The sequence below is a fragment of the Daldinia vernicosa genome (assembly GCF_022497035.1).
Source record: "Daldinia vernicosa strain CBS 139.73 unplaced genomic scaffold F5Y00scaffold_24, whole genome shotgun sequence".
Classification (NCBI taxonomy): domain Eukaryota; kingdom Fungi; phylum Ascomycota; class Sordariomycetes; order Xylariales; family Hypoxylaceae; genus Daldinia; species Daldinia vernicosa.
In genome coordinates, this window is record NW_025953940.1 from 339,263 (window position 1) to 362,319 (window position 23,057).

The following is a 23,057-nucleotide window of genomic DNA, read 5'->3' on the forward strand; positions in this document are numbered from 1 at the left end:
AGCAGCTTGAATAATGTCAGTAAATTTTATGTCATTACTGTAAAGAAATCCTAGCTACTACCACTGTCTGCTAGAAGACTGCGGGGTCCCTGTAAGAGGCCTAAATATGGTCCGGGATACCTAACACGACAGCCATACGCCCATCCTTCAATCCTTTGAATCCCAGTGAAATCATTCGCAAATCGCCAACCTCAGAATCTCATCCACTTATCAGAATATCTCTTCGAATCCCCTTGAAGAAAACGTAACCTCATCTACGCCCACCTACTCATCCTCATACCTCGTCACCCCTTTTTGCAGAATACACTTCTCGGAGAAGACGGGTGACGTTTTCGTGTCCCCGTTGCTCTGAGTAATCGAGAGGTGTATAACCATTAGCATCCTTCGCATTGACGTCAAGCGGGTAGTGCTTATTTTCAAGCACACTTTGGAAAGCTTCGATGTCGACGTCAGGTTGCTGACAAGCCCAATGAAGGTATCCTTGTCCGTCTCCGAGGTGAGTCTTATCTAGCCCTACGGCTAGTGTTTGGGCAAGGAACTTGTTCATTTCGGGGGTTCTCCATAGCTTCTTGGATGATCTGAAGAAAGCAGCCTCGATCCCTTTAAAGTCGCCCTGTGCGTTAAGGAATCCCGTCAAAACTTCCGCGACAGCAAGCATACCACCATTGAAGTTGGCCGCTATTCTCAACGCCTCCCTTGCCCATGAACCATATTCTCCCGAAAGTACATATTTTTTGACGATATGCATTGCATTGTTGTAGGATCTCCACAGAATGGCGCAAACAAGGGGTGTTAAATGCTGCGTAGCATCCCGGGGAAAGCTAGAGACGTCGTGGGCATACAAGATGTCTATCGTCTCCGTATTGTTATCCATTCTAATGGCACAGTATATCGGTGGAAGGCCCCCATCAAAAGGCGTACGCACCAATCCTTCATGTCCGTTAGATAGTAATATCTTAACAACACGTGGCATACGTCTCATTGCTGATCTATCAAGCGGTACACAGACATCAAGACCCGAATTTGTGTATATATCCTTTCGGTAAGGGGTGTATCGGGCCAGGATAATAGCAGCAGCTTCTTGACGTGAATCAAGTGCCATGGTTAAAGGGGTAGCTATATAGTTTTTGAAGCTTCGTTGGTGAGGGCGAGGACTATTGTCTAGACCTAGGAATCTTCCCCAGACCCCTGCGTCCACGAGACATCCCGCATCGATAAGTTCTTGTATAATTTCGACATGCCCGCCGGTTGCGGCATAAGATAGCGGTGTTTGATCCTGTGCATCCTTCACGTTCAAGTACTCGGGAAATAATTTTGATGACATTTTAATAACGTCCTTTGCAACTTCGACGAACCCATGCGATGCAGCCCAGTGCAGAACTGAACCCTGAGAAGCGTGGATACGCTGCTTTCTCACATGCATCTGGAAGTCTTTGATGGTTTCGAGGATCTGAGAATTGTGAGGGATTGTACGTCGAGGGTTGGCGGTAGCAGCCTCTTGCGCAGCCTTGACATCTAATATATTAAGCCGATAAAGAGGCTTGCTAAGGAGTCCCGCAAATTTGTGGCATGTCTGACGTAGTCGAGCGATTTCCTTGGGTCTGACATCAAATTCTCTCACAAGAAGAAGAAAAATCTCGTTTGGAAGCCTCGTCAAAGAAGCTGCATCACGAGACGGATTTGAACTGGTATGCTGGCGTGACATTGAGCCTGTAGACAAGGATTGATCACGCGTCTTAAGAGTCGACATGGCTAAAGGAGAAAGAGTTAGCTACATTTTGGTTCGCCTCTAAGGTTTGGGATAGTTTACCGTCGCGTTGTGTGTGCATAAAGGTCTTCTGGTCGCTGCTTTCTATGGTATTCGATTTATGCACGTTTGTCGCCGAGTCGAAGGGATGGTGAAGAAAAGAAGACGTAGATATTTGAAAGGGAGATGTTATTTATATTGAGGAAAAAATAAATAAGTGTATCAATAGAAGGTCGTGACTGTATTGTCCGTGCACAGTTAGATACCTAAGTTACTTCCCATTACACACGTGAGGACCTCAGTGTCAAGAAGGTACGTAGAAAATAGGAAGTCGCTAGTAGGAAGGTACGGCGATGATAAAGGAAATTCGGTACAGTGTGCCGACCAATTTGATCGATAATCTCACATCATAGGCTGATTGGGTTTGCACTGACTGGTAACGTCGGTACTTGATAGGTAGGTACCTAGGTAGGTAGCAAACTTTTGATCATCTTTGAAGCTATTCACTTCAAATACGTACTCATTGTATTACCCCTTTTGGCAGTCAAGTGACAAGGAGCACCGTGTTTGAATTTGAATTTATGAATTCGCACCCATGCTGTGTAGGTATGTATCTAGGTACCTAAGTCTTCATAACGGGATGATTATCTATCCGACATCTATGGAGCTTCATATCTGGTTGGCTGAAAGTACGAATGTCATCGTTGGGTAAAGCTATTATTTCAAAGGTGCGCACCTGATTGGCTTGTAGATCCTAGTCTGGTAGGGAAATGTACTGGTATTCTCTCATGCCCTAGCAGATAGTCGCACTCATCGTAATAGTGGCGTAAGAGGAAGAAGTGCCTAGCATATTAAAGGATATTTTAAAATAATTATTGAGCACCACTGGCTAGAGATCATGGAGATAGTACTTTATATCCGCTAAAACCCGGCATTCAACTATATATACCAGAAGGTTTATGCCATTGCTTTCTTCTTAATTGCCTACCATTCTAAGGCCTCCCAGCAGCATATAATTGTTCTATCACGTAAGACATAAATTGGCCATTATTGTTGAAATGTCAGAGAGGAAATTAACATGGTTGATAACTGGCTGTTCGTCAGGGTTCGGCCTGGCGCTGGCACGACTTGCCCAAGCTAATGGTCATAATGTTATCGCGACCTCTCGCAACCCGAGTCGGACACCAGAGTTGGTAGAAGAGTTCACGAAGAAGGGGGGTGAATGGATTAGACTAAACCAAGATGAGCAGGACTGTGGACGTGTAATCGAAGACGTCGAAGCGCGGGGGCTGGCGATCGACGTCCTAGTCAACTCTGCAGGTATCGGCATGACAGGCCCTGCGGAATGTTTCACTGAAGAAGAGGTTCATCAAGTTATGGAAACAAATTTCTTCGGGCCGTATCGATTAATGCGCGCGGCAGCGCCTCATATGCGCAAGAGACGCTCGGGAATGATTGTGAACTTCAGCAGCGGCTCCGGAATGGAAGCCATACAGTCTCTTGGTGTTTACGGCGCCTCCAAGTCGGCTCTGGATGGTAACTATTCCCCTTATCTTGGTTGATTACTATTTGGACTAACAGGCCAAAGGTATAACGAAGACATTGCATAAGGAAATGCAAGACTTCAACGTCCGTGTCCTATTACTCTATCTGGGAGCATTCAATACTCCCATGGTTACTAGAACCGGGGCTGTATCTAAATCTATTGACCCCGACTATAAGGGGACAACAACGGAGAAGTTCTTTACTGCCTTGAGTACGGGGAGTTTCGCTATGCCTGGCGACCATGTTAAAGCAACACAAGCAATATATGATGTAGTCATGGGTAAGGGTGTAGGCGAAGGCCACGAGAAAGAAATGATGCTTCCCTTAGGAAGGGATATGGCAGAAAGGATAAAAGAGAGTAGGGACCGCTTAGACCATATGGTGGAAGTTTTTGGAGAGATTTGTAACAACGTCAACGTTGACGAAGCCCCAGAAGCTTAGCTGAGCCAATTATTACACGACCCATACTATAATTAGGTATACAAGATCTTAAGAGGGTAATGTAGTCTCTGACTCTTCAAGGTTTCGATGCTATGCAATAAATTGAGCTGACTGTGAGTAGCTTAAATGGTGTACAGTTCTAGATTATAGATGCAAGTACATCAACTCTTATATATTTCATTAGTACTACCACAATTTTTTAACAAATCAGATGCTTAGAATCCCCCCGCAGTTTGCGACTTTTCCCTTTGCCATTCTATCGCATAACGTTTGCCAATCAAAGGCCAAATCTATTTGTGGCGTGGGTTTTGCGCATGATGCCCCCCTTTCTCCCGTACGCGTTTGCGCGGGCGAGCAACGCAGCTAGTAGTAAACATATTTGATTTGAATTAACAGCTTACCTGCGGCCCAAATGCAAATATTTCTGAGTATTTTCATTTATATGTTCATGGCTTAGTAATATGTCTTGGAGTTCTTTGGCTTGTCGTTATATGATGATGCAGTCAGTCTTACTATATCTTATCAAATCTAATGCATACGGGGATTGGTGAGGTGTAATCAGTTAAGGCATCTGCCGTTCAATACGACCAGTTCGATGTCACGTCAAGTCCGGCACATTCCATATTGGATGACCTCCGGGTAATTTAGAGGACGTATGTTCATCGGCCAAGAGGATTATTTTAATTGATAGGGATCTCTGGATATTTTAACAGCAGACTTCATCAACAGCTTCGTTTTCAACCAATTATCTACTAATACAAACTTGACCATGGCTATCCCCTCCACTGAGAAGTTGGCTGAGGGCCAGGGAGCAAAGAAGCTACATTTTGTGATTGTAAGTGCGACCCCTGAGCTGGACGTGAATTTCCACTGATTGAATACCTAATGTTAGGTTGGAGGATCACTCGGTGGTCTCGCAACTGGCCTTGCGTTGAAAGCGCTAGGTCATGACACCACGATTCTTGAGCGCAATCCCGCTCCGTTGCTTCAGGACCAAGGAGCGGGAATAGTAGCAGGTGGTGATACCCTCGCGCTTTTCAACCGATACAATCGATGTGACCGACCGTTTGCTGTTCGCTCGGATAGAAGACAATATCTCGACAGGGACGGCAATATAGTGCACAAAGAGGAAACAGTGCAGTATATGACCTCTTGGGATTTGACGTACTACCTCATGCGAGCTAACTACGACGGTATCGAGAGTCCATATTGCAAAGTGCCTGAGCCGGCACCGGAGCATGGGAAAGCGACGCATCTACATGATCGACAAGTCGTGAGTTTCAATAAGGAGGACGACGGCATTCGGGTGTACTGGAAAACAAGTGAAGGAGAAGAGGGAAGCATATTTGGCGATATTCTTATAGGAGCAGATGGACCTAGCTCGACGATACGCAAAATCCTTGAACCAGATGTCGAGAGGAAATATGCCGGCTATTGTGCCCTTCGTGGGACGGTGATCGAGACTGAAGCTAGCGAGGCTGCTAGAGAAGCCTTTAGTCACCGGTTTACTTTCTTCCATGCTCCTGGAATCCAGATCCTGGCGTATCTGATTCCAGGAAAAGACGGGACGATAGAGCCAGGCCAACGTCTTATTAACTTCGTCTACTACACGAACTTCCCCGAAGGCTCGACAGAGTTTGAAGAGATTATGACAGATAAGGATGGGAGACGAAGACAAATCACTATCCCGCCGGGTGCGATTAACCCAGACGCCTGGGAGAAGCAAAGAGAGCTCGCGCGTGAAAGGCTTCCGCCGCAATTCGCGGAGATAGTCCGTGGAACCAAGAAGCCATTCGTTCAAGCCGTGACCGACGTCCTAACCCCACAGAACGAGTACTTGGACGGCAAAGTCGTCCTGATAGGCGACGCGCTTGCCGGATTCCGTCCCCATACGGTCGCTTCTACTTCGCAGGCTGCTTTTGACGCGATGATCTATGCGGACTACATTGCCGGAAAGATTTCCAGGGAAGAGTGGAAGAGAGAGACGATAGGCTTTGCGAGGTATATACAGAAGAGGGGGGTGGATATGGGTATACGAAGCCAGTATCAGGACCTTCCGCTGAACGAACACATCAACGATCGCAATCGAGCATCGGTACCGCGGGAGCAAGAAATCCTCCCTGAATGGGCGACAGTCATATAGAATTTCTTTTACATAATAAATAGCTATACGTGCACTTCAAATGTGGAAATAGGACATGCAATCAGTTAGCTACAATATGCCTGCTTCAAGAATCTTCACCCAATTCTCTCATCGCTGTTATAAGCTTCCGCGTTTTATTAGTTCATCGATTATCTATTGGTATCATATTATATCCGTCTATAAATAGACATGGCGAATTTGTCTATTAACATACTCTCGTGCCACGCGATCGTAACCGACGCAAAAAGGGGGGTGAGCTTCCGGACCCTATCACCACCTTACGGTAGGCTGTCCATCAGAACTATCGGCCGGACCAATACGCTCGCAAGACTCGTAGTCGCCCATTCGAAATTGGCCCCAAGAGTTTCTCTGCGCCGGATCGCACTGCTCCCAAACAACTTTGAAGTCTGCCGTTAGAGCAGAGCCAACGGGACGACCAAAAACGCCACTTCCAGTTTTCGAATAACCTTCCTTGGTTAAATAGGCCTGGAACTGGAACTGCACCTGCATATTATCGTCGTACGTGTATTCCTGGCCGGTAAAACAGGGCGACCAAGTCAGTTTGTCGTTTCTGATGTCGACTTTGAAGTCTTTATCATAAGCGCCCGTAGCGCCAAAGTCTACGATCTTCTCCGGGACGTCCAACTAGTAGTTGGGACATGGCATCGTATCAGAAGTGTACTCGGGACTGAATTGGATACCTATCAAGATTGGAACTTACCAAATAAGAGCCGGATGCGTTTTTGATAGTCGGCTGATCAATCGCCCCATTGTTCTTTAGATGCTCCCACTGGAAGTACGCGTTGGCCGCGAAGCTCCGAACCCGTGCACCTCCCGCAAGCTTTGCGTATCCTGTATACGAGACGTCCGAGAAGGCGAAGCGCCATCCTTGCGGGAAAGCACCTAATTCGACGGACATTACACATATCGCGGCTTCTGAGTCGTACGGGGCAGCTGGGGTGACACTGGCCCTCATATCCACAAAGTCGAATTTCAAACTGTCGGCTTTCAGTGAGAGACTCATACTCGTCGCCGAGAAGCAGCCCGCTGAATTAGCCCCGCGGATACCAAGGATAGTCGGGACAGTCGCGGGCGCGGACTGCCCGAGAGCGAGGCTAGCCGCAGCCAGAGTGGATAGGAGCGATGCCCCCTTCATTGCGGTCTTGCGTGGCTCTCAGTAAGTATGGTTTATTTCAGGCATAGGAACGAAGTTCTATACGTGGATAGGATAGGACTGCGCACAGTATTATGGGTACAAAAATCCAATGAACGTGTACTTGCGGCCGATGAGCACGCAATAGTCCGTACTTCGGCATATAGTAGCCTGTAGACGGATAATTGCGAGACGCAAGCAAGGTAAGAAGGATGGCCTCGTCATATTAACCGGTAGATGGGAAATATATGACGGTGATGAACAGGAATCTCATATGTCCGTTTTATAAAAGAGCCGGATAAACTGAGGTTGATCAATCGGATTCCCTCCATCCCTAGAAGACCATGTCTACATAGAAAGCCGTTGCAGATAGGCCGTCGTTGACTGTTGGTAGAACAACGCGACTCGGGTCAAAATCAATGTTGATCATCATCCTTGAGGGGTACAACGCCATGTCAAGCCCCCCGTTTTTTCACTACCGACGGTATGGTGCCGATCATGATTCGTTCTTTGAGGGAAATGCCAAGATCCTCCGCATATCTACCTCCTACGTAGATCAGATATATTCGATTGAGGGTTGTCAAATATTCTGGAGTAGTCTATACAAATCCGTACCTAAGTGTGCTTCTTGTTCTGGGTACTGATCTAACACTGCTAACAATCACCAAAGAACATTCGAAGCTGGCTTCTTGACTCTTTCGGTCTTTCCTTTCACCTCGCTGCTTTTCCCCAAACTCGTTCGTGCACGTGAGCTTGCAGCAAACGCCATGATTGACTATATGCGTAAGAGCGGGCACGAAAAAGCCCCTGGGCTCGTACGCAAGCGCTTTGAGCATCATCAGCAGCTATTTAGTTTGAATGGGGCGAAGACGCCAGGGAATTCGATCATTTGCGTTTTGTACGGAAGCCGGCCCCTGGGCATAAGAAACCGAATAGAGTGGCGTTCCGGGCATTCGGTGGCGGTCATGTCCTTTGCCCCGGCCGCCACTTTGCGAGCACTGAGATAATGGCATTTGCAGCATTATTAGTACTCCAGTTCGACGTAGTGCCTGTCGCTGGAAAGTGGATTGAGCCCACCTGGGAAAATTCACCGGTCCAAGCAGGCTTCCCCGTCCCAGATGAGGATATCAATGTCGAGCTTTGACCCAGAGACCCGGAAAAGAAGTGGCATGTAATGTTTACAGGGTCAAACAAGGCCCATGGGAATTGTGTTAAAAGATAGTGTTCTTGATAATACCAATTAATAGACGCCACATGTTGTCGGTTCTGGGTATAAGACAATAGGGTGTGAACTAAGTTTCCGCATAACCCGTCTTAATAAAGTCGTGTTTCTTCTCCGCGCACCAAAGTGTCACTAGATCACCCCATTTCCACCGTAGTCTTTGAGGGACTCAGACACACGTGGCCACCTCCGGCCTATGCCAATATATCTCTTCCAAGCTGTCCATCACGCGTCCCATCATCCCAGCACTAACCTACCGCTTAGCTATCAATCCACCCGATAGCATTGTGATATAGCGTCCGAATAAGCTTGACGTTTGGACAATTCCCAGAGGGGGTAGGGGGCCATTCCAACCGCCGGATAAAGTAGAAATAGTAGAATTATAGTGGCGGTTTCACTTGGGACTATCAGGTACCTAACTATCGTAGTGATGCAAACTGAATAAACTCTGTTAAACCACAAAGCGGGAATCTTATCCCAAGCCCCCCCCCCCCCCCCTTCCCCCCGACATTTTCCCATCTAGGTAGAATCTAAAACGAAGACTTATAAGTCTAATGAACAATAGGGGTCTTTAACAAATGCCAAAAGGTCGGGTTGGTACAGTCTAGCATATACTATCCTTATGAAGTATTGCTAGGCCCTGGGGTTCAATTCCTTCGACGACCATCCCTTTTTTTCCCTTTTTCTTTTTCCGACTCTCTTTACCATGTAATCTGGCGTCTGGTCCAGAGGCCATACGGACCATGACCACGGTCCCCACGCCTATAGAATAACTGTCATTAGGTAGTTCTAGGGCCCGGTTCACTTAACACAATCCATAGTTTCGTTACGCTTGTCGTATCCTTTGCACCTGGTCATGGGTCTGCCTCAATGTTCCAAGTCCTGATGCCATACCTTTCAGCTCAATAGCAACGTGTTCTCTCCTTATTATATAATATCTGGATCTAAGCTCACTGCATAATACTAGAGCTTGCGAGTCAGAGACGACTACAAGGAAGTGGGAACTACTCAGCACGGTAGAAACCTCCAAAATGAAGATCAACTATATCTCGAGAAAGAACACGATGCCAAGCTTCGAGGTGAGAATAGAAGACCGAAGGCTACCGTTGGGAGCAATGTTTGTTAGTTCGTCACCTTCATCCTTCGCCATGTTTAACAGCCATCGCGTAGTAGCAATACGGATCATGTGGGAAACGAGAGCAACGATTAAACTAGTAACTAGTATAAGTGATTCGTGAAAGCACCTCATGGTTCCTTGGACCTAATTTATGCATTTCCTTAGAGAAATTTTTATTTATGCGAAGAAATTACAACACTTGCACGATGTGAAGCAACAGAAGACGGGTTTGCAAGGTAGCCCCAGACGGCCAGCCCCAATCTTCAACGACTTACCCACTAACTTGAGTTGCTTACTCCCCATAGATCCGTAGATCCTTGTAAGCAACTCCTCCGCTTCATCCTCATTCCTTGCGACTCCATGATAAGCTTCCCACGAGAACAGCCATTCGGCTGTAACTACGCAACAGTAGAATGCTTAGTTTCGTTCTCTTAAACCTCCGTCCCTGCGTGCGACAATAGGCTATCTACCGTCAAACTACATATGCGCTATGCCGTACTTATATATGGATAGAATCCCGAAATGTCCTCTTGCGCCGAAAGTTGGGGTATGAACAAGCTTTGAACACTATAAGCTTACCAGTCTCTGAACAAGGAGGTCAGCTCGGCGCTTCTGCCGAATTTATAGAATCTCGCCGACAGCCATGCGCGAGGCCAGGGTACCGGCAAAGAGGCGGCAACATGAGATCCTGATCGGCATTGGCTCCCGCGCGTTTCACGCACTTGCAGAGTCACATCGCTCCCGGCCCTAACACGCTGCAATGGCACGGGGCGCTGACCATTTTAACCGTGCAACGTCCAGTAAGAATTTATCTGATGAAAATCTGACCCAATACGGCTTCCAGGCCGTACGATATAGATTCGAGGCGAGTGGCTTACCGGATCCCCCGAGGCGGAGTTGCTGGGTTCGGCCGACAAGCTGATTACTATGTTGTGCCAAGTGGTCTATAAAGTCCGGTATATGATCCGGCATCCCGGTCTCTCTACCGTCTCCTATTAAATGAGGCTACCTTGGCGTTTCGTACCTTGTCCGCGAGTGATGTTTAATATTGACTTATGCATAGCTTAGTCGCGCTAGTTACCTTCTAGGCTTGTATATAGGCATGCCAGCCTCTTGCTGTTGAACTTGAGTCAACCGTCGGCCCAAGTTAGTATCGAATTACCAAGATGCGTGTCCCCTCTGGCCTCGTCGTATTTCTGGGCACGGTTCCTATGCCAACTGCGGCCATGTTCTACTACCCGAACGTTGCTGTATCGGCCCTCGAACACATCCTCGTGGACAATTGGGGAGCTTATGCTTCTAATTTCTCGTCGGCCATCACGCCCTGTGATAACTATGTCACCGAAGTAGGCCAGCCGGCCATAAACTCTCGCAGGACGACGTCTGCGCAGTGGCTACGCGTTGCGTTCCACGATTTCGCCACGGCTGATGTTGCAGCCGGGACAGGCGGGTTGGATGCCAGCATTGGATTTGAGACAGCTCGCGGCGAGAACTCCGGGACCGCGTTCAACGACAGCTTTACGTTTTGGCGGCCCTTCGTTAATGAGTTTATTCCTAGTAAGCTAACTATGAAATCCCGGTGCGATACTTATGGACTTTGAATTTGCCATGCTGAGAGAATATGTTAAGTGGCGGATCTGCTTGCCATTGGGACGGTCATGTCAGTACATCTATGTGGAGGGAAATACATACCGTATAAACCCGGTAGGATAGACGCGACCGTGGCCGATCCAAAGACCGGCGTGCCGGAGCCGTCAACAAGCCTGGAAGAGACATTGGCGCAGTTTGAGAAATCCGGTTTCAACCAACACGACGCCATCGCCCTAACGGCATGCGGCCACACGATAGGATCTGTACATGCCGGAGGGTTCCCAGAGGTAGTCGAGCAGTCTGCCATAACTCCGAATAACACCAATGGTGCATCAAACTTCGACGACACCAGGGCCGTGTTCGACCCGGGGGTGGTCCACGAATACATCGACAACACAGGAGCCAGGGGTGGTGCGCTCGTGACAAGTTTCAATGAGAGTAGTAGGTCCGACCTCCGGTTATACGAGAGCGACGGCAACAAGACCATGTTGGAGTTGTACGCTCAAGGAGATGGGTTCCAAGACACTTGCGTCGACTTGCTAGGCCGTATGCTTAATACGGTTCCGTCAGGGGTACAACTCCAATCAGCAATAGAGCCAGCGCTCATCAAGCCGATAAATGTAACTTGGGATGTCACTAGCGATAAACAGTTAGTCCTCTCGGGAAAAATCAGGGTATGTGGTAAAGTGTAAGATATAAACCCTCCGGTGATACATGGCTAAGAAGCAGTTAGATGCTGTACTCTGGGGAGATTCCGAAGGACCCAGTCTCAATGACTTTCTCGAATAACTATACGGAGACACTGGTCCCCGAGGACAACTTAGGCACTTCTGTGTTCAAACTAACCGACAGCCAAACGAACGCTACAACGCAGTACCTACCCTTCTCGATATCTAGCACCAAGTTATCCGAAGCATCGTCGTTTGCCATCGCGGCGAATGGCTTCGAGACTCAAGTCTTCTCCATTCAAGATAAAGCGTTTATCGTCCCCAGCTTGACTCGTGTCGCGGATGGTAAAGTATCCATTACCATTGCAGCGAGAACAAACCAAGCCGATCTCGATCTATCGCAAGTCTCAGTTAGAATCTCGACTCCGATTGCGCAGCCCCTTACACTTGCGCCTAAGATTACACGGGCAGACGTGCAGCTCAAGAAGGGTGAGAGCCCGTTGGAGGATATAGGTTATTGGTCCGGGTCCACCGCAATTGAATCACCTACTGGGGCTGTGAGTGCAACTTTGCTCTCAGGAGAGGATGTTATCGACACCCTATTGCTCGATGCTGGAGTCGCAGGGTGGTAAACCCTTCCGCAGTTTTCAGGCCGCATATCGGAGCTTGGTATCAGCATACGCTACAATATAGCTTTATACGAGCGATACGGAATAAAACTTATATGAATCTTCGCTGCCCATTTCCATGGTTAGATGCGATACCATATGTAGTAAGACCAGCCGTGGACCAATGATCGATTCGTGTCGTTTCTGCGTTGGCCGCAAGATCTTACGTAGTGGGCTTGTATACAGCGACATGTAGTCTAGAGATAATCGACATTTTATGGTCAGGTGGACATGGTGTATCGTAGCCAACGGTATTCGCGGTGATAGGAAGCATGTCGAAAACCGTAATAAAAATTGCCAAGTCATCCTAAGAGAAGTCAGCTTCCTAATGTGTTCATAAGTGCGGTAAACAATGCGACACAGTTAGATAAATAGACAGATTCAATTGGCCACATGCCCCCTTGACCGTGTGCAGCGAATTCCTTGCTACATTAGGATATGCCATACTATCTCGCGCATCTCGCGCTCGCGTCATGATGGAATATATACCTCTTCGTATATTCCCGGAATAAAAATCTAGGTAATATAAGATATCTTAGAGTTAGCGCTGACGAGAGACGTTCTTTCATACTATTTAACCTTCTAGGTGAACTTGATACTTGGGCGTCGCCTACTTCGCCGGTTTTAAAGGGGAGGAATAACTTCAACGGTGTACAAATCCGAGTAGTAGATGACGATGGGACCAGGTGCTCCGATACGGAATAGCCACGGGATTGGGTTACCCTCGAGGTATGAAATCCGGCTAGTAACCCCTGATCTTGCTGAGTCGATCGCGGCCTTGAGTTTCTTTACCCACTACTTCGACTCACCCATCTGGAGCCCAATATATGAAGGACGCCAGGCAAGAGAAGCATTGAAGGCCTATCATGCCTGCAAACCTTTCTATGAGATGCCTGAAATGGCAATGAAGAACGGCCTGTCTTTCTGCATCTGGGACAAGGAGTTCGTATTTAAGAGGCCCGAATCAGCTGCTAAAGGTGGTGCCTGTTATTGGAACGACTTTGATATCGACGACCCCAATCTAGAGGTTAATGGAAGGCAAAGACTACTTGATGCGTTGGATTTTCCGATTGTTGGATTTGCATTATCATTCGACAAATTCGCCCCTGGTGACCCGAAAGGATGGGAGGCTGCAATGAAGGCCACACCCCTGAATGTTCCCATGGGTAAATATTATGACGCACATGACCCGCGGCCGAAAGGATCATGGGAACCTACGGCGGCCGGGCAGGTTATTGAACGGGTCGGTAGCGGAACAAGGCATGGGTATTATGGCCAAGGGCTCATGAAAGCGTTAGCAAGATTCATAATGCTCGAGATGAAATTTAGGGGATATCGGGCAATACAGATCAACTGCGGAGCGCCTCAAATGCATCATGTATGGTCTAACCCCCCGAAGCCGTTCAGGAGTTCTACTTTAGTGGCGTTTCCCACGTGGATTTTTGAGGTCGAGGAAGATGGTAAGAAGATTAGGCTGTACGAAAAATCAAAGTTGCCCAATCTGTATCTTGTGTGGACGGAACTGTTGGATTAGAGATGTCATAGGAAGTCTATTGGGGGGCTCATGCTTCCTCCATGGAATAATAACATATTCGTTTTCGATCTTACTCTTGACTTGCTTTCCCTAAGGAATTAAGAGATTTGCCCCAAGTACAATACCTCAAGATATAGGAGGTAGTGAACTTGCAAGAAGTAAGTTACACTCTTGGGGTAAATTCGTGCTAGGGAAGCAAGTAGAAGATAATGATGAGATGAAGGCAACGTTTTCGTCTGTCGTAAGTTTGTGGTTGCCCCACGACTTTATGACTTTCGACTTACCCGTCTTCTTCTGTCGTCCGATTCGGTGAACAAAGCAAACATACCTACCGTATAACCACCCAGTTATACGGAGTATTTCTCTTCGCGGAGACGTACGAGACAATCTTAGGTGAATAAAACAAAGTCTGGATTTTGGATATTGCTTCAGCGAATACAAGGGGTAGGTACTATACTTGATGTACTAAAGTATGTAGTATGTTAAATCCAGATGGTTGCATAAGGGTCAGTTAATATTAGAAGGTATTGATGGACGTTTCTAGCCCCAGTCCTATTACGTACCTACCTCTACCTAGGTACCTAAATATAGTGCGTACCTAATTAATCCTTACCTTACATAGGTAGGTAGTATGGTTGTACGAATTTGTTTTAAGTTCAGGACTCATCTTGCTAAAGCCTACATACGTAAGTCGTGCTGGTCTCAAAATAGAAGTTTGGGGAATACTTCGTACCAAAACGCAGAAACGCAGCTGCCAACCTATTGGGTTGCAGGGGTTATTAGGTCTAGCCCCGTCGATCGTGGGGCTGGAAGTGGGAAAATAATCTAAGTGAGCCCCAACGCCGCTAGCTATTTAGAGTTAAAGTGTGGCTGAAGTAGGCGTAGTAGGGTCCGGTTACATGGCAAAAATTTCCTTGTCAGTGGGCGGCAGTCATGACTCGCTTTTACTTTTAATTTTTCGTGTCTTTCACCTCGTCCCTTTCTTTCTTCTCCAGCCCACTCAAGCTCCGTTTCGTTACGGTCACGTCAACCCACTGCCTCTCGTCAATCTCCTGCCTCTGGGTGACCTGTCAAGTTCCCTTCTATTCTTCTTGCCGTTTTTATTACTTCTTCGCCCCCGCGTGCCTATCCGAGGTGTCAAATCTGGTCCGACAAGTTAAACTGCATCACCAACCCAAGGCCATAAGCTTTATCGCGGCGCAGCAACATCTTTCTCTGTTGCCTCATTACGACTTTCTTGCGGGCTCCCGTCCTACCAACCAGACAAATTATCTACTTGATACGAGTTTACCGAGATATCAACCTGTTTAATATCTTTAACTGGTATTAGAGTAGCTGTCACCCTGTCACCATCGAGCCCACTATTAGGTCAACTGAGAAAAGCTTTTTGATAAATCTACTCGGTTTCCTCCCACGCACGCACGCCCATTATTTCAAACCTTGGGCAAGAGAATCTTCATACAAACGACAAGAAAAATACTTCAATAAACCCTGCAATTCACATTTTTCTGTGACTTTGACTAGTCATGGCGAGTCCATTGCAGTTTGCTTACCGAACCCAGAAGGCTATCGGCGTTACCGATGCCGCGCCTGTCTACGAACCTCTCCCTGGATTCGTTAAACCCGAAGGGAACTTGCGGTGCTGTGTTTATTCGCCCTGTGGCCGATATCTAGCCTGGGTATCCAGCGAACGTGTCTGCATTGTCGATGCATCTGTTGGCCATGTTTTAACTAGCATAGCTATCCCTAACGTCTTCGAAGTCGCCTTTTCTCCCCGCGGTTCCTTCCTAAGCACTTGGGAGCGTCCTGCTAAGGACGAGGCTGGTGATGCGACAAAGAACTTGAAGATCTGGCGAACTATCGAAGACCTCCCCGATGACGTCGAGAAGCAACCCATAGGGCGGTTTGTTCAAAAGTCCCAGACTGGCTGGAACCTTCAATATACCTTTGATGAAAAGTTCTGCGCCCGTCTTGTCACCAACGAAGTGCAATTCTATGAAAGCAATGATCTGAGCAAAGTCTGGGATAAGCTACGAGTCGAAGGTGTGACCGATTTTGCTATCGCTCCTGGTCAAAGCCACAATGTTGCGGTTTTCATCCCCGAGCGGAAGGTTTGTTTTCCCTTTTAATTTCTCTTACTTGACATGAAGTTGACAACATGATATAGGGACAACCTGCCGCTGTCAAGGTTTACAACGTTCCTCAGTTCACGAACTCGATTTCTCAGAAGACTTTCTTCAAGGGCGATAAGGTTCAGCTCAAGTGGAATAGCTTGGGAACAAGCCTGATTGTGCTGGCACAAACAGATGTTGATAAATCGAACAAGAGTTATTATGGAGAAACCAATCTCTATCTCCTTTCCGCTAACGGCTCCCTCGACGCCCGTGTAAGCTTAGACAAGGATGGGCCGATTCACGATGTTTCGTGGTCTCCAAATGGTAAAGAGTTTGGTGTGATCTATGGTTATATGCCTGCGAAAACCACGATTTTTAACCATAGGGCGGTCGCCACTCACTCGTTTCCTATTGCTCCTCGGAATACGATCATCTTTTCGCCAACTGGCCGATTTACCCTAGTTGCTGGATTCGGCAACCTGGCTGGTCAAATTGACGTTTACGATCTGGAGAAAGATTATCGTAAGGTTTGCACCATTGAGAGTGGCAATCCTAGTGTGTGCCAATGGAGCCCTGACAGCCGATATATTATGACAGCCACAACGTCCCCACGTCTCCGTGTTGATAATGGTGTTAAGATCTGGCATGTCGGTGGTGGTATCATGTACCATGAGGATATGGTGGAGCTCTATAACGTGACTTGGAGACCTGTTCCACTGGAGAACCTACCCCAGGGCGACCCCCTACACCCGGTTCCCACCCCCCATTCTTCGGCTATCGCATACCTGGGCACAGTGAAGACTCCGTCAAAGCCTGTTGGTGCTTACCGTCCTCCCGGCGCCCGAGGCATGTCAACGCCGCTTCACTTTAGAAGAGAGGACGAGGGAGGTGCCGCCCATGTGATGAGCAATGGTGCTCAGAACGTGGGTCCGAATGGATTTGGAAGGTCGCGTCGCCAAGTTCCTGGTGCAGAATTCCTTGAATCTGGTGCGCGTGGCGTTCCTGGGGCAGTGCCGGCCGATGGCGCTAACGGCGACGACAGTTTGTCAAAGGCTGCGCTGAAGAATAAGAAAAAGCGAAACAACAAGAAGGCCAAAGACACCGAGAACAGGGATGGAGAAAGGAAAGAGAATGGCGGTTTAGCGCCTCCGGCTAGGGACCAAGGCCCTGGTTCTGGAAACGAGGGACACAGTCCTGAGCGTCGTGGTCAGCAGTTCAACCAACGAAGACATGATCGGAGTCGCTCGCGACATAACTTCCAGGGTGGTAATAACCAGGGACGTAACCGCGGCGGCACGCATCAAAATGGACAGGCACCACCGACTGCGCCCCAGATCCAGACATCTCAGCCACCTACTCCCGACGCTTTGCTCTCACCCGGCAGCCAGAATCCCGCGTCCAAAAAACTGCGCAGCTTGCAGAAAAAGATCCGCGCAATCGAGGACCTCGAAATGAGACATGCTGGCGGCGAGAAGTTAGAGGACACTCAGATGAAGAAGATCGCTACGAAGGCCTCGGTGGTTAAGGAATTGGAGGCTTTGGAGAAAGAGACTCGTTAATTACGAGCTTCTTGACGGTGAAGGTTCCACTGAGCTGCTTCGATATTTCAGGTCTGGTTCTGGTTAGTCCTAATACGGACGCCTATGAACGAGGGAACCTAAGGTACCTTTGGACTAGGTGATCGGGTATCATATCTGGCTTATCATTGGCGTTAAGGGGGGAGAAAAAGGCTGGCGGGGCCGCTTTTGCTCAGCTCTCGGAGAGGGTATGCGAATGCGAGTTGCCTTTGCGAAGTGTTGTATTAGTTAATTCTATGCGGTCCTAAAAAGGACCCCCACATCGAAGTCAGCATGTATTTCATAAACATGTTCCATTTGAAGCGATGGAATGCGAATCATTGACTTGACATGCAAGTGGCATGGGCGTGTATGTTGCGAATCTATTGTGATAATATTTACAACTAAGTCGCCTTGTACAAGGGGTAACGGGAAGCTACCTATCTATCATCTCTGACATAACATCAAGTTTCTCGGGCTATTCTCGTTGCGCATCCGAATCATTAGCAACTCCCTACTCCATATATTCATATCCATCCAGTAGCGCCCTCATGAGCACCGAAAGTAAGCTTACTTCGTCTCACCGCTCAGCTCCGCAAGGAAAAGCACAAACTCCATCTCCGCAGCCTCGTCCTCCACGAATGCGCCGCGGAACCAGGCCGCGAGACTCGAGAGCTGACACTTACAAACTCGCACGCGCTCGCTGCTGCAGATCCCGCCCCAGTACGGAACGGGTGTTCCGTGGTCCTTCCACGCCTGGAAGGTCGCGTCCTGCTCCTTTGCTTCGAACAGGTCGATTACTTCGTCGCTAGTAGTGTTTGAGAAGGACGCCCCCGGAGAATCGGCGTCGCTGCGGCAGTTCGCGCAGCGCCCCTTTAGACGCGCGTAGGAGCATGCTACGATGGCGCTCATGAGCACGCCAGGGATAAGCAGGGGGTTGAGTCGCAGACGCGTGCGCAAGAGGGGACAGGTAATTCCACCCCGGGAGTCGCAGTCGGAGCGGGCGGATTCGATGGTGAAGATGCGGCAGATTTGCGCGGCGTTCCAGAGCGCGGCGCGGGGGCACCCGGTCGAGACCCAGCTTAGGAGGTGCGCTTGCGGCTTGCGGGTTGGGATTGCGGCGCCGGGGCGGGATTTGTAGTAATGCCCTCTGATACGTAGGACGTTCATGGGGGCGAACATTTTCAGTGTGGACATGTACATTAGTGTGAATGTGAGCGGGGCTAGGATATGCTCGGGGCCGTAGAGGTCGCCTGAGAAGTATTGCTCGAGCAGGGGGCAGTCTTGCTTGCGCTTGTCTCGCCAGAGGGTTAGGTGTGGGTGTGCCATGTCGACGAAGATACCAGGATTAATCTCTTCGGCAAGCTCGTCTGACATGGAACTATGAGCTTCTCGTGCTAGTTCCCAGATAGTCGTCTGGGTTGCGCAAGTGCTTAGGTGGTAGTCGATGTCGGTGAGGCAATACGGTAACTTTCCGCGGTTGGGATTAAGGGCGTCGCGCATGAAGAATGAAAAGAGCGCCTTTTCGCGACCCGCTGGTTCGTTCCATTGGAGCTCGCGTCTCTCTGGTTCGTTGGAAGCAGCCCATAGTTGAGAGGACTTGGGTAGAGGAATCCATAACTCTTGATAGCGCACTGAGGGAGGGTGGTCTAAGAGCATACTGAGGTATGCGTCGATGCGAAGAACAGAAAAGGCGAGTCTAGGCGTGAATTGCACTGTTAGTATTCGCAATATATTTGGGATGATGTAGGGTCTACCTATTTAGTTGCTCTTGTATTCGCCAAGCAACAAATGGACAACCACTGGCCAGGCCACTCATTTCGTGACATGAGTATTGGCCGTTAAAAACGCCAAGATATCGACAGGTCGATACCAATAGACCCGTGAGGTTGAGGGCTTTTGCTACCATACCATCCGTAGTCTATGAATATTAATACCAGATAAAAATGGTACTAGATGTATATATCTCTAGGTTACATACCAACATGCATGTTGTGTAAACGATATAGAGTAAAACGGCCTGTAATAAATGTAAAGGCGGATGGGGAACCTAGGCGGCGGGTATTAGCCATTGAAAGATGGATTCCAGAGCAGGGTCAGTATTTCACACCATTCGAATCCGAGCTACTTCGTCGAAGAGAATAGGAGCAAGGTTTTTGTGATCAGGCCCCTTTTCAAGCCAGCTAGCCAATATAACCATGGACGCCAATAAAACCGGTGGTGTCTTCTCCAGTTCGAACGTAGGTGCGTGTAAGATAGCCCAGTACGGATGAATCTCTTGGAAGAAAAGTTCAACAAGCCTCTTAGTATTGGGTGAGTTCGTGTCTAGATAAGTAGTCTGTGAATCTGTCAATATGGCTGATCTAGGCGATTCGGAAGTCGTTTGAGGTTGCGTTATTGGCGGCGACGTCTGTTGAAGAGGCGTATGGGTAATATTCGATGTGTTGAAGTGAGTTGGCTCAAATCTAGCTGCGCTAGCACTTGATGTAGAATGGACCAAGCCAGCCTGTCCCAGGGTGCCATTTTCCTCATGAACAAGGTTCAAGTCATTTGAAGCCTCTGGGTACGAGGGTGTAGCCGGGAATGGTCCCGAATTCCAACCTTCCGGAGTTGGTGGAAGCCATGTTGCTTGACTGGGACCGCTCGCCGGCAACACGATCGCTGATTCTATACTAGCCTCATGATGGTCTTCTGAACCAACCCAGCGACACTCTATCCAACTCGAAGCACAAGCTCCGCAAGGGGAATTCCCGTCGCATTGAGTGCTTCGCTCACCGCATGGTAGACATATTCTAAAAGTCGATCGCGAAACATGTAAGTGATAGGTAATCTCGAGCTACCCGAAGTGCTACTCACCTTCTTGTGTCTGGTGGCTGAGAAACATCTGGGTTATGTTGTTTTACATGTCTCTTGAACACATCGCTAACGTCGATATTAGCAACGTGGCCATAAAATCGGTTACTGTGTCGAGGAGAGGAGAGCCAATAAGCTAGGGATGACGCACATACCTCCGCGCGTAACGCCGTCCACATACAGGGCATTTATACTGATGTTCTGGATTGTGGCCTAGTTTATGTCGATTTAGATGCTCCTTTCTGGTGAAGCGTTTGTCACACCCAGGAAACGAGCATTCCCAACTTTTTGGTAACGAGGACATATCGAGACATTCCGCCTATAGGTACTCCCGCCCCCTGTCCTCACACAGGCCAACAAAGCAAGATTAGACCAATACACGTCTAGTCAGCTAGCGACCTAACTTGATCGAGAAATTAAAGCGTCGAATGTTTCCGTGGAGTCTTCGTTGGCAGGGATATTCTCGCAATTCTATGAGTCCTCCCACCTGAACATATGTGGATGTGTAGATTGGAATAAGCATGTGGAATGTGGAATGGGAGAAAGATTCGACGGCGATGAAGGAGATATCGGAGTTGACTTACAGTAATCCGATATCACCGGTAAGCACATATTAGTCATGGCAATGTGGGATTAAAATGTGGGATGTGGGATGAAGCTTTTGCCAATGTGGGGGGTGGGCAGGTTGATTCTCTAAAGGAAGATCACGTAGGAAGAAGATCTGACCGATGTGGGATACTGCTTCGGTGAGGTTCCGCTATGGTGATTTTGTCTGCGAATCGTTTCAAAGGCGAATATTTTCTAATAACATCACTCCTTATGGCGTCAGTAGGTTGGGTAATCGTCTTAGAAATGACGATTACTAAAAGACAATTTGCAATGCAATATGGAGGACGTAGAAGTATAAAGCCATCTGCTCGTCCCAAAGGAAAAAAGAAATAGAAACATATCACTTCTCATCAGTAGCAATCATCCTCAAGACCTTGATAAGAAATACAGCTTCTCTCAACTTTTACTTATCCTATCAATCAATATGACTACTATTACGAAGGTCGCCATTGCAGGTGTAAGTGAGCAAGGAAACTGCTATAACACCTCTTTATTTTTCATCCTCACTAACATTCTATAGGCTAAGGGAGATCTTGGAGAGCCAGTATTTGAGCAACTCTTAAAGGCTGGTTTCCAAGTTACTGTCATAACTCGCAAAGGCAGCTCTCATATCTGGCCGTCCAATGTCACCGTCAAGGAAGTCGATTACAACTCGCTCGATTCTCTGACGGAGGCACTTCAGGGTCAAGATGCTGTTGTCTCGGCTATTACAACTTCGTCATTGGGCGCACAGATCAACCTGATTGACGCCGCAGTCAAGGCAGGGGTGAAACGCTTTATTCCATCCGAATTCGGTTCCAACACTTTCAACGAAAAGGCTTCACAGCTGCCTTGCAACAAACCCAAGGTCGAAGTCCAGAAAGCACTGAAGAAAGCAGCTGCCGAAAGTAGTCTGACTTGGACAGCCGTACTCTGCGGACCTTTCTTGGACTGGGCGATCCGTGTCGGGTTCTTCGCTGACGTTAAGAATCGTACTATTTTAATGCCAGATGGAGGAAACAATACCGCTTCGAGCACGACCCTCCCCACCGTTGGCAAGGCTGTGGTGGGTGTGCTGAAGAACTTTGAACAGACCAAGAATCGCCCAGTCTTCATTCAAGAGACTGTCATCACCTTGAGGCAGATTGCGGATATTCTCAAAAAGTATACCGGGACAGAAGGATGGGTTGAGAACGTCACGTCGCTCGACGAGGGACTCCAGGACGCTTTGGAAGAAAACAAGACAGCATACACGCCAAACGTCTTCATCTCAACTCTCAGGGTAGGCATTTGGGGTAAGGATTACGGCGGTACCTTTCAGAAGCTTGATAATGAGCTCCTGGGAATCAAGCAGTTGAGCCCGGCTGAAGTGGAGGCTATCGTGGCCAAGAACATCCCCACGTACAATGCCGAGGGGTGATGATCAGTGGTTGTAGGGGATAGAGCAGTATCTTACCCACGTTAGATCATGTTAGTCTTGAAGTTTTAGTTTGAAGTAGAGTTCAGCTACCGAATTCTTCTATATTCATAACTAAATCGATGAGTTGCTATTAAAAGTTGCAGGATCGTGAAAACCAGTAGAAGCCCCCACGTAAGCATTAAATACCCAGGGAACAATCAAGCGACTCTGTCTGAAACCTACCCGTGTCAGGGATAAATCAATTTACGTAGTGATAGTTCGATATGAAATTGATATAATTGAATTCGCCTACCTTAGGGACCTACCTAGGTAAATATTTCGCTGAGAATATGAGGCTACCAGATATGTATGTGCACTAATCGTCCACGGTCGATATTCCGCCGATCCGGGACACGATTCCGACTGTCAAGCTTGAAAAGTTAGCGTCATAGTTGAATCTCGCGCCGCTATCCCGGCTTGGTTGGGCCTTGGCAAGAAGCAAGAACGTGGTAACGGTATCCAACACAGAATAGGAATCTCGACCAAACCAGCTGATGGTCTGGGGTTCATGCTTAAGCGGCTTCATCTAATTTATTTCCGAGTTGCTGGGCTCTTCTGGGGTTCGCCCAGCATCACATGAGCCGGGATTTCGCGGCGGTCTTCGCTACCCTGGCTTGTCAATAAAGGGGCTGCCGAAAATAGATCCGGATGCGCAACCT

At 48.2% G+C, this 23,057-nt stretch overlaps 9 protein-coding genes across 9 annotated transcripts; 6 read left to right on the forward strand and 3 right to left on the reverse strand.

Annotated features, from left to right (window-relative positions):
• Nucleotides 1-30: 30 nt before the first annotated feature.
• On the reverse strand, nt 31-1,893 carry F5Y00DRAFT_269996 (ankyrin repeat-containing domain protein). Its single transcript, XM_048012532.1, has 2 exons — nt 1,811-1,893; nt 31-1,752 (listed from the first exon to the last, which is right to left on the reverse strand). The coding sequence occupies exons 1-2, from the start codon at nt 1,827-1,829 to the stop codon at nt 275-277; spliced, it is 1,497 nt and encodes a 498-aa protein (XP_047864710.1). The 5' UTR covers nt 1,830-1,893; the 3' UTR covers nt 31-274.
• An 850-nt stretch (nt 1,894-2,743) lies between these two features.
• F5Y00DRAFT_237612 (putative short-chain oxidoreductase) lies at nt 2,744-3,786 on the forward strand. The gene is made up of 2 exons (XM_048007840.1): nt 2,744-3,283; nt 3,336-3,786. The coding sequence occupies exons 1-2, from the start codon at nt 2,806-2,808 to the stop codon at nt 3,731-3,733; spliced, it is 876 nt and encodes a 291-aa protein (XP_047864711.1). The 5' UTR covers nt 2,744-2,805; the 3' UTR covers nt 3,734-3,786.
• Nucleotides 3,787-4,502: 716 nt separating this feature from the next.
• Nucleotides 4,503-5,876, forward strand: F5Y00DRAFT_269998 (FAD/NAD(P)-binding domain-containing protein; the record flags this gene model as incomplete). The annotated part of the gene is made up of 2 exons (XM_048012533.1): nt 4,503-4,568; nt 4,626-5,876. 2 exons carry the CDS (start codon nt 4,503-4,505, stop codon nt 5,874-5,876), a joined length of 1,317 nt encoding a protein of 438 aa, XP_047864712.1.
• Nucleotides 5,877-6,035: 159 nt separating this feature from the next.
• F5Y00DRAFT_81621 (uncharacterized protein) lies at nt 6,036-7,430 on the reverse strand. Its single transcript, XM_048014186.1, has 3 exons — nt 7,119-7,430; nt 6,598-7,038; nt 6,036-6,521 (listed from the first exon to the last, which is right to left on the reverse strand). Exons 2-3 carry the CDS (start codon nt 7,030-7,032, stop codon nt 6,147-6,149), a joined length of 810 nt encoding a protein of 269 aa, XP_047864713.1. The 5' UTR covers nt 7,033-7,038; nt 7,119-7,430; the 3' UTR covers nt 6,036-6,146.
• A 2,488-nt stretch (nt 7,431-9,918) lies between these two features.
• Nucleotides 9,919-12,331, forward strand: F5Y00DRAFT_270005 (heme peroxidase). Its single transcript, XM_048012536.1, has 3 exons — nt 9,919-10,925; nt 10,998-11,632; nt 11,692-12,331. Exons 1-3 carry the CDS (start codon nt 10,535-10,537, stop codon nt 12,256-12,258), a joined length of 1,593 nt encoding a protein of 530 aa, XP_047864714.1. The 5' UTR covers nt 9,919-10,534; the 3' UTR covers nt 12,259-12,331.
• A 639-nt stretch (nt 12,332-12,970) lies between these two features.
• On the forward strand, nt 12,971-13,828 carry F5Y00DRAFT_253242 (uncharacterized protein; the record flags this gene model as incomplete). Its single annotated transcript, XM_048010029.1, has 1 exon — nt 12,971-13,828. One exon carries the CDS (start codon nt 12,971-12,973, stop codon nt 13,826-13,828), a length of 858 nt encoding a protein of 285 aa, XP_047864715.1.
• Nucleotides 13,829-15,171: 1,343 nt separating this feature from the next.
• On the forward strand, nt 15,172-17,785 carry F5Y00DRAFT_81658 (translation initiation factor eIF-2A). Its single transcript, XM_048014188.1, has 2 exons — nt 15,172-15,939; nt 15,996-17,785. The coding sequence occupies exons 1-2, from the start codon at nt 15,355-15,357 to the stop codon at nt 17,499-17,501; spliced, it is 2,091 nt and encodes a 696-aa protein (XP_047864716.1). The 5' UTR covers nt 15,172-15,354; the 3' UTR covers nt 17,502-17,785.
• Nucleotides 17,785-20,871, reverse strand: F5Y00DRAFT_81647 (fungal-specific transcription factor domain-containing protein). The gene is made up of 6 exons (XM_048014187.1): nt 20,507-20,871; nt 20,355-20,420; nt 19,609-20,290; nt 19,480-19,548; nt 19,256-19,419; nt 17,785-19,197 (listed from the first exon to the last, which is right to left on the reverse strand). Exons 1-6 carry the CDS (start codon nt 20,653-20,655, stop codon nt 18,069-18,071), a joined length of 2,259 nt encoding a protein of 752 aa, XP_047864717.1. The 5' UTR covers nt 20,656-20,871; the 3' UTR covers nt 17,785-18,068.
• A 187-nt stretch (nt 20,872-21,058) lies between these two features.
• On the forward strand, nt 21,059-22,495 carry F5Y00DRAFT_237619 (NAD(P)-binding protein). Its single transcript, XM_048007841.1, has 2 exons — nt 21,059-21,417; nt 21,481-22,495. Exons 1-2 carry the CDS (start codon nt 21,385-21,387, stop codon nt 22,357-22,359), a joined length of 912 nt encoding a protein of 303 aa, XP_047864718.1. The 5' UTR covers nt 21,059-21,384; the 3' UTR covers nt 22,360-22,495.
• The last annotated feature ends 562 nt before the right edge of the window (nt 22,496-23,057 follow it).

Coding starts and splice junctions, on each gene's coding strand:
- F5Y00DRAFT_237612 (XM_048007840.1), top strand. CDS start 2,806: ATGTCAGAGAGGAAATTAACATGGTTGATAACTGGCTGTTCGTCAGGG. Junction 3,284..3,335: donor CTCCAAGTCGGCTCTGGATG/GTAACTATTCCC, acceptor AACAGGCCAAAG/GTATAACGAAGACATTGCAT.
- F5Y00DRAFT_81621 (XM_048014186.1), bottom strand. CDS start 7,032: ATGAAGGGGGCATCGCTCCTATCCACTCTGGCTGCGGCTAGCCTCGCT. Junction 6,522..6,597: donor ACGCATCCGGCTCTTATTTG/GTAAGTTCCAAT, acceptor CCCAACTACTAG/TTGGACGTCCCGGAGAAGAT.
- F5Y00DRAFT_270005 (XM_048012536.1), top strand. CDS start 10,535: ATGCGTGTCCCCTCTGGCCTCGTCGTATTTCTGGGCACGGTTCCTATG. Junction 10,926..10,997: donor CGTTAATGAGTTTATTCCTA/GTAAGCTAACTA, acceptor GAATATGTTAAG/TGGCGGATCTGCTTGCCATT. Junction 11,633..11,691: donor TCCTCTCGGGAAAAATCAGG/GTATGTGGTAAA, acceptor AGAAGCAGTTAG/ATGCTGTACTCTGGGGAGAT.
- F5Y00DRAFT_81658 (XM_048014188.1), top strand. CDS start 15,355: ATGGCGAGTCCATTGCAGTTTGCTTACCGAACCCAGAAGGCTATCGGC. Junction 15,940..15,995: donor TTTTCATCCCCGAGCGGAAG/GTTTGTTTTCCC, acceptor AACATGATATAG/GGACAACCTGCCGCTGTCAA.
- F5Y00DRAFT_81647 (XM_048014187.1), bottom strand. CDS start 20,655: ATGTCCTCGTTACCAAAAAGTTGGGAATGCTCGTTTCCTGGGTGTGAC. Junction 20,291..20,354: donor CAGCCACCAGACACAAGAAG/GTGAGTAGCACT, acceptor ATCGACTTTTAG/AATATGTCTACCATGCGGTG. Junction 19,420..19,479: donor TTTACACAACATGCATGTTG/GTATGTAACCTA, acceptor TAATATTCATAG/ACTACGGATGGTATGGTAGC.
- F5Y00DRAFT_237619 (XM_048007841.1), top strand. CDS start 21,385: ATGACTACTATTACGAAGGTCGCCATTGCAGGT. Junction 21,418..21,480: donor CGAAGGTCGCCATTGCAGGT/GTAAGTGAGCAA, acceptor AACATTCTATAG/GCTAAGGGAGATCTTGGAGA.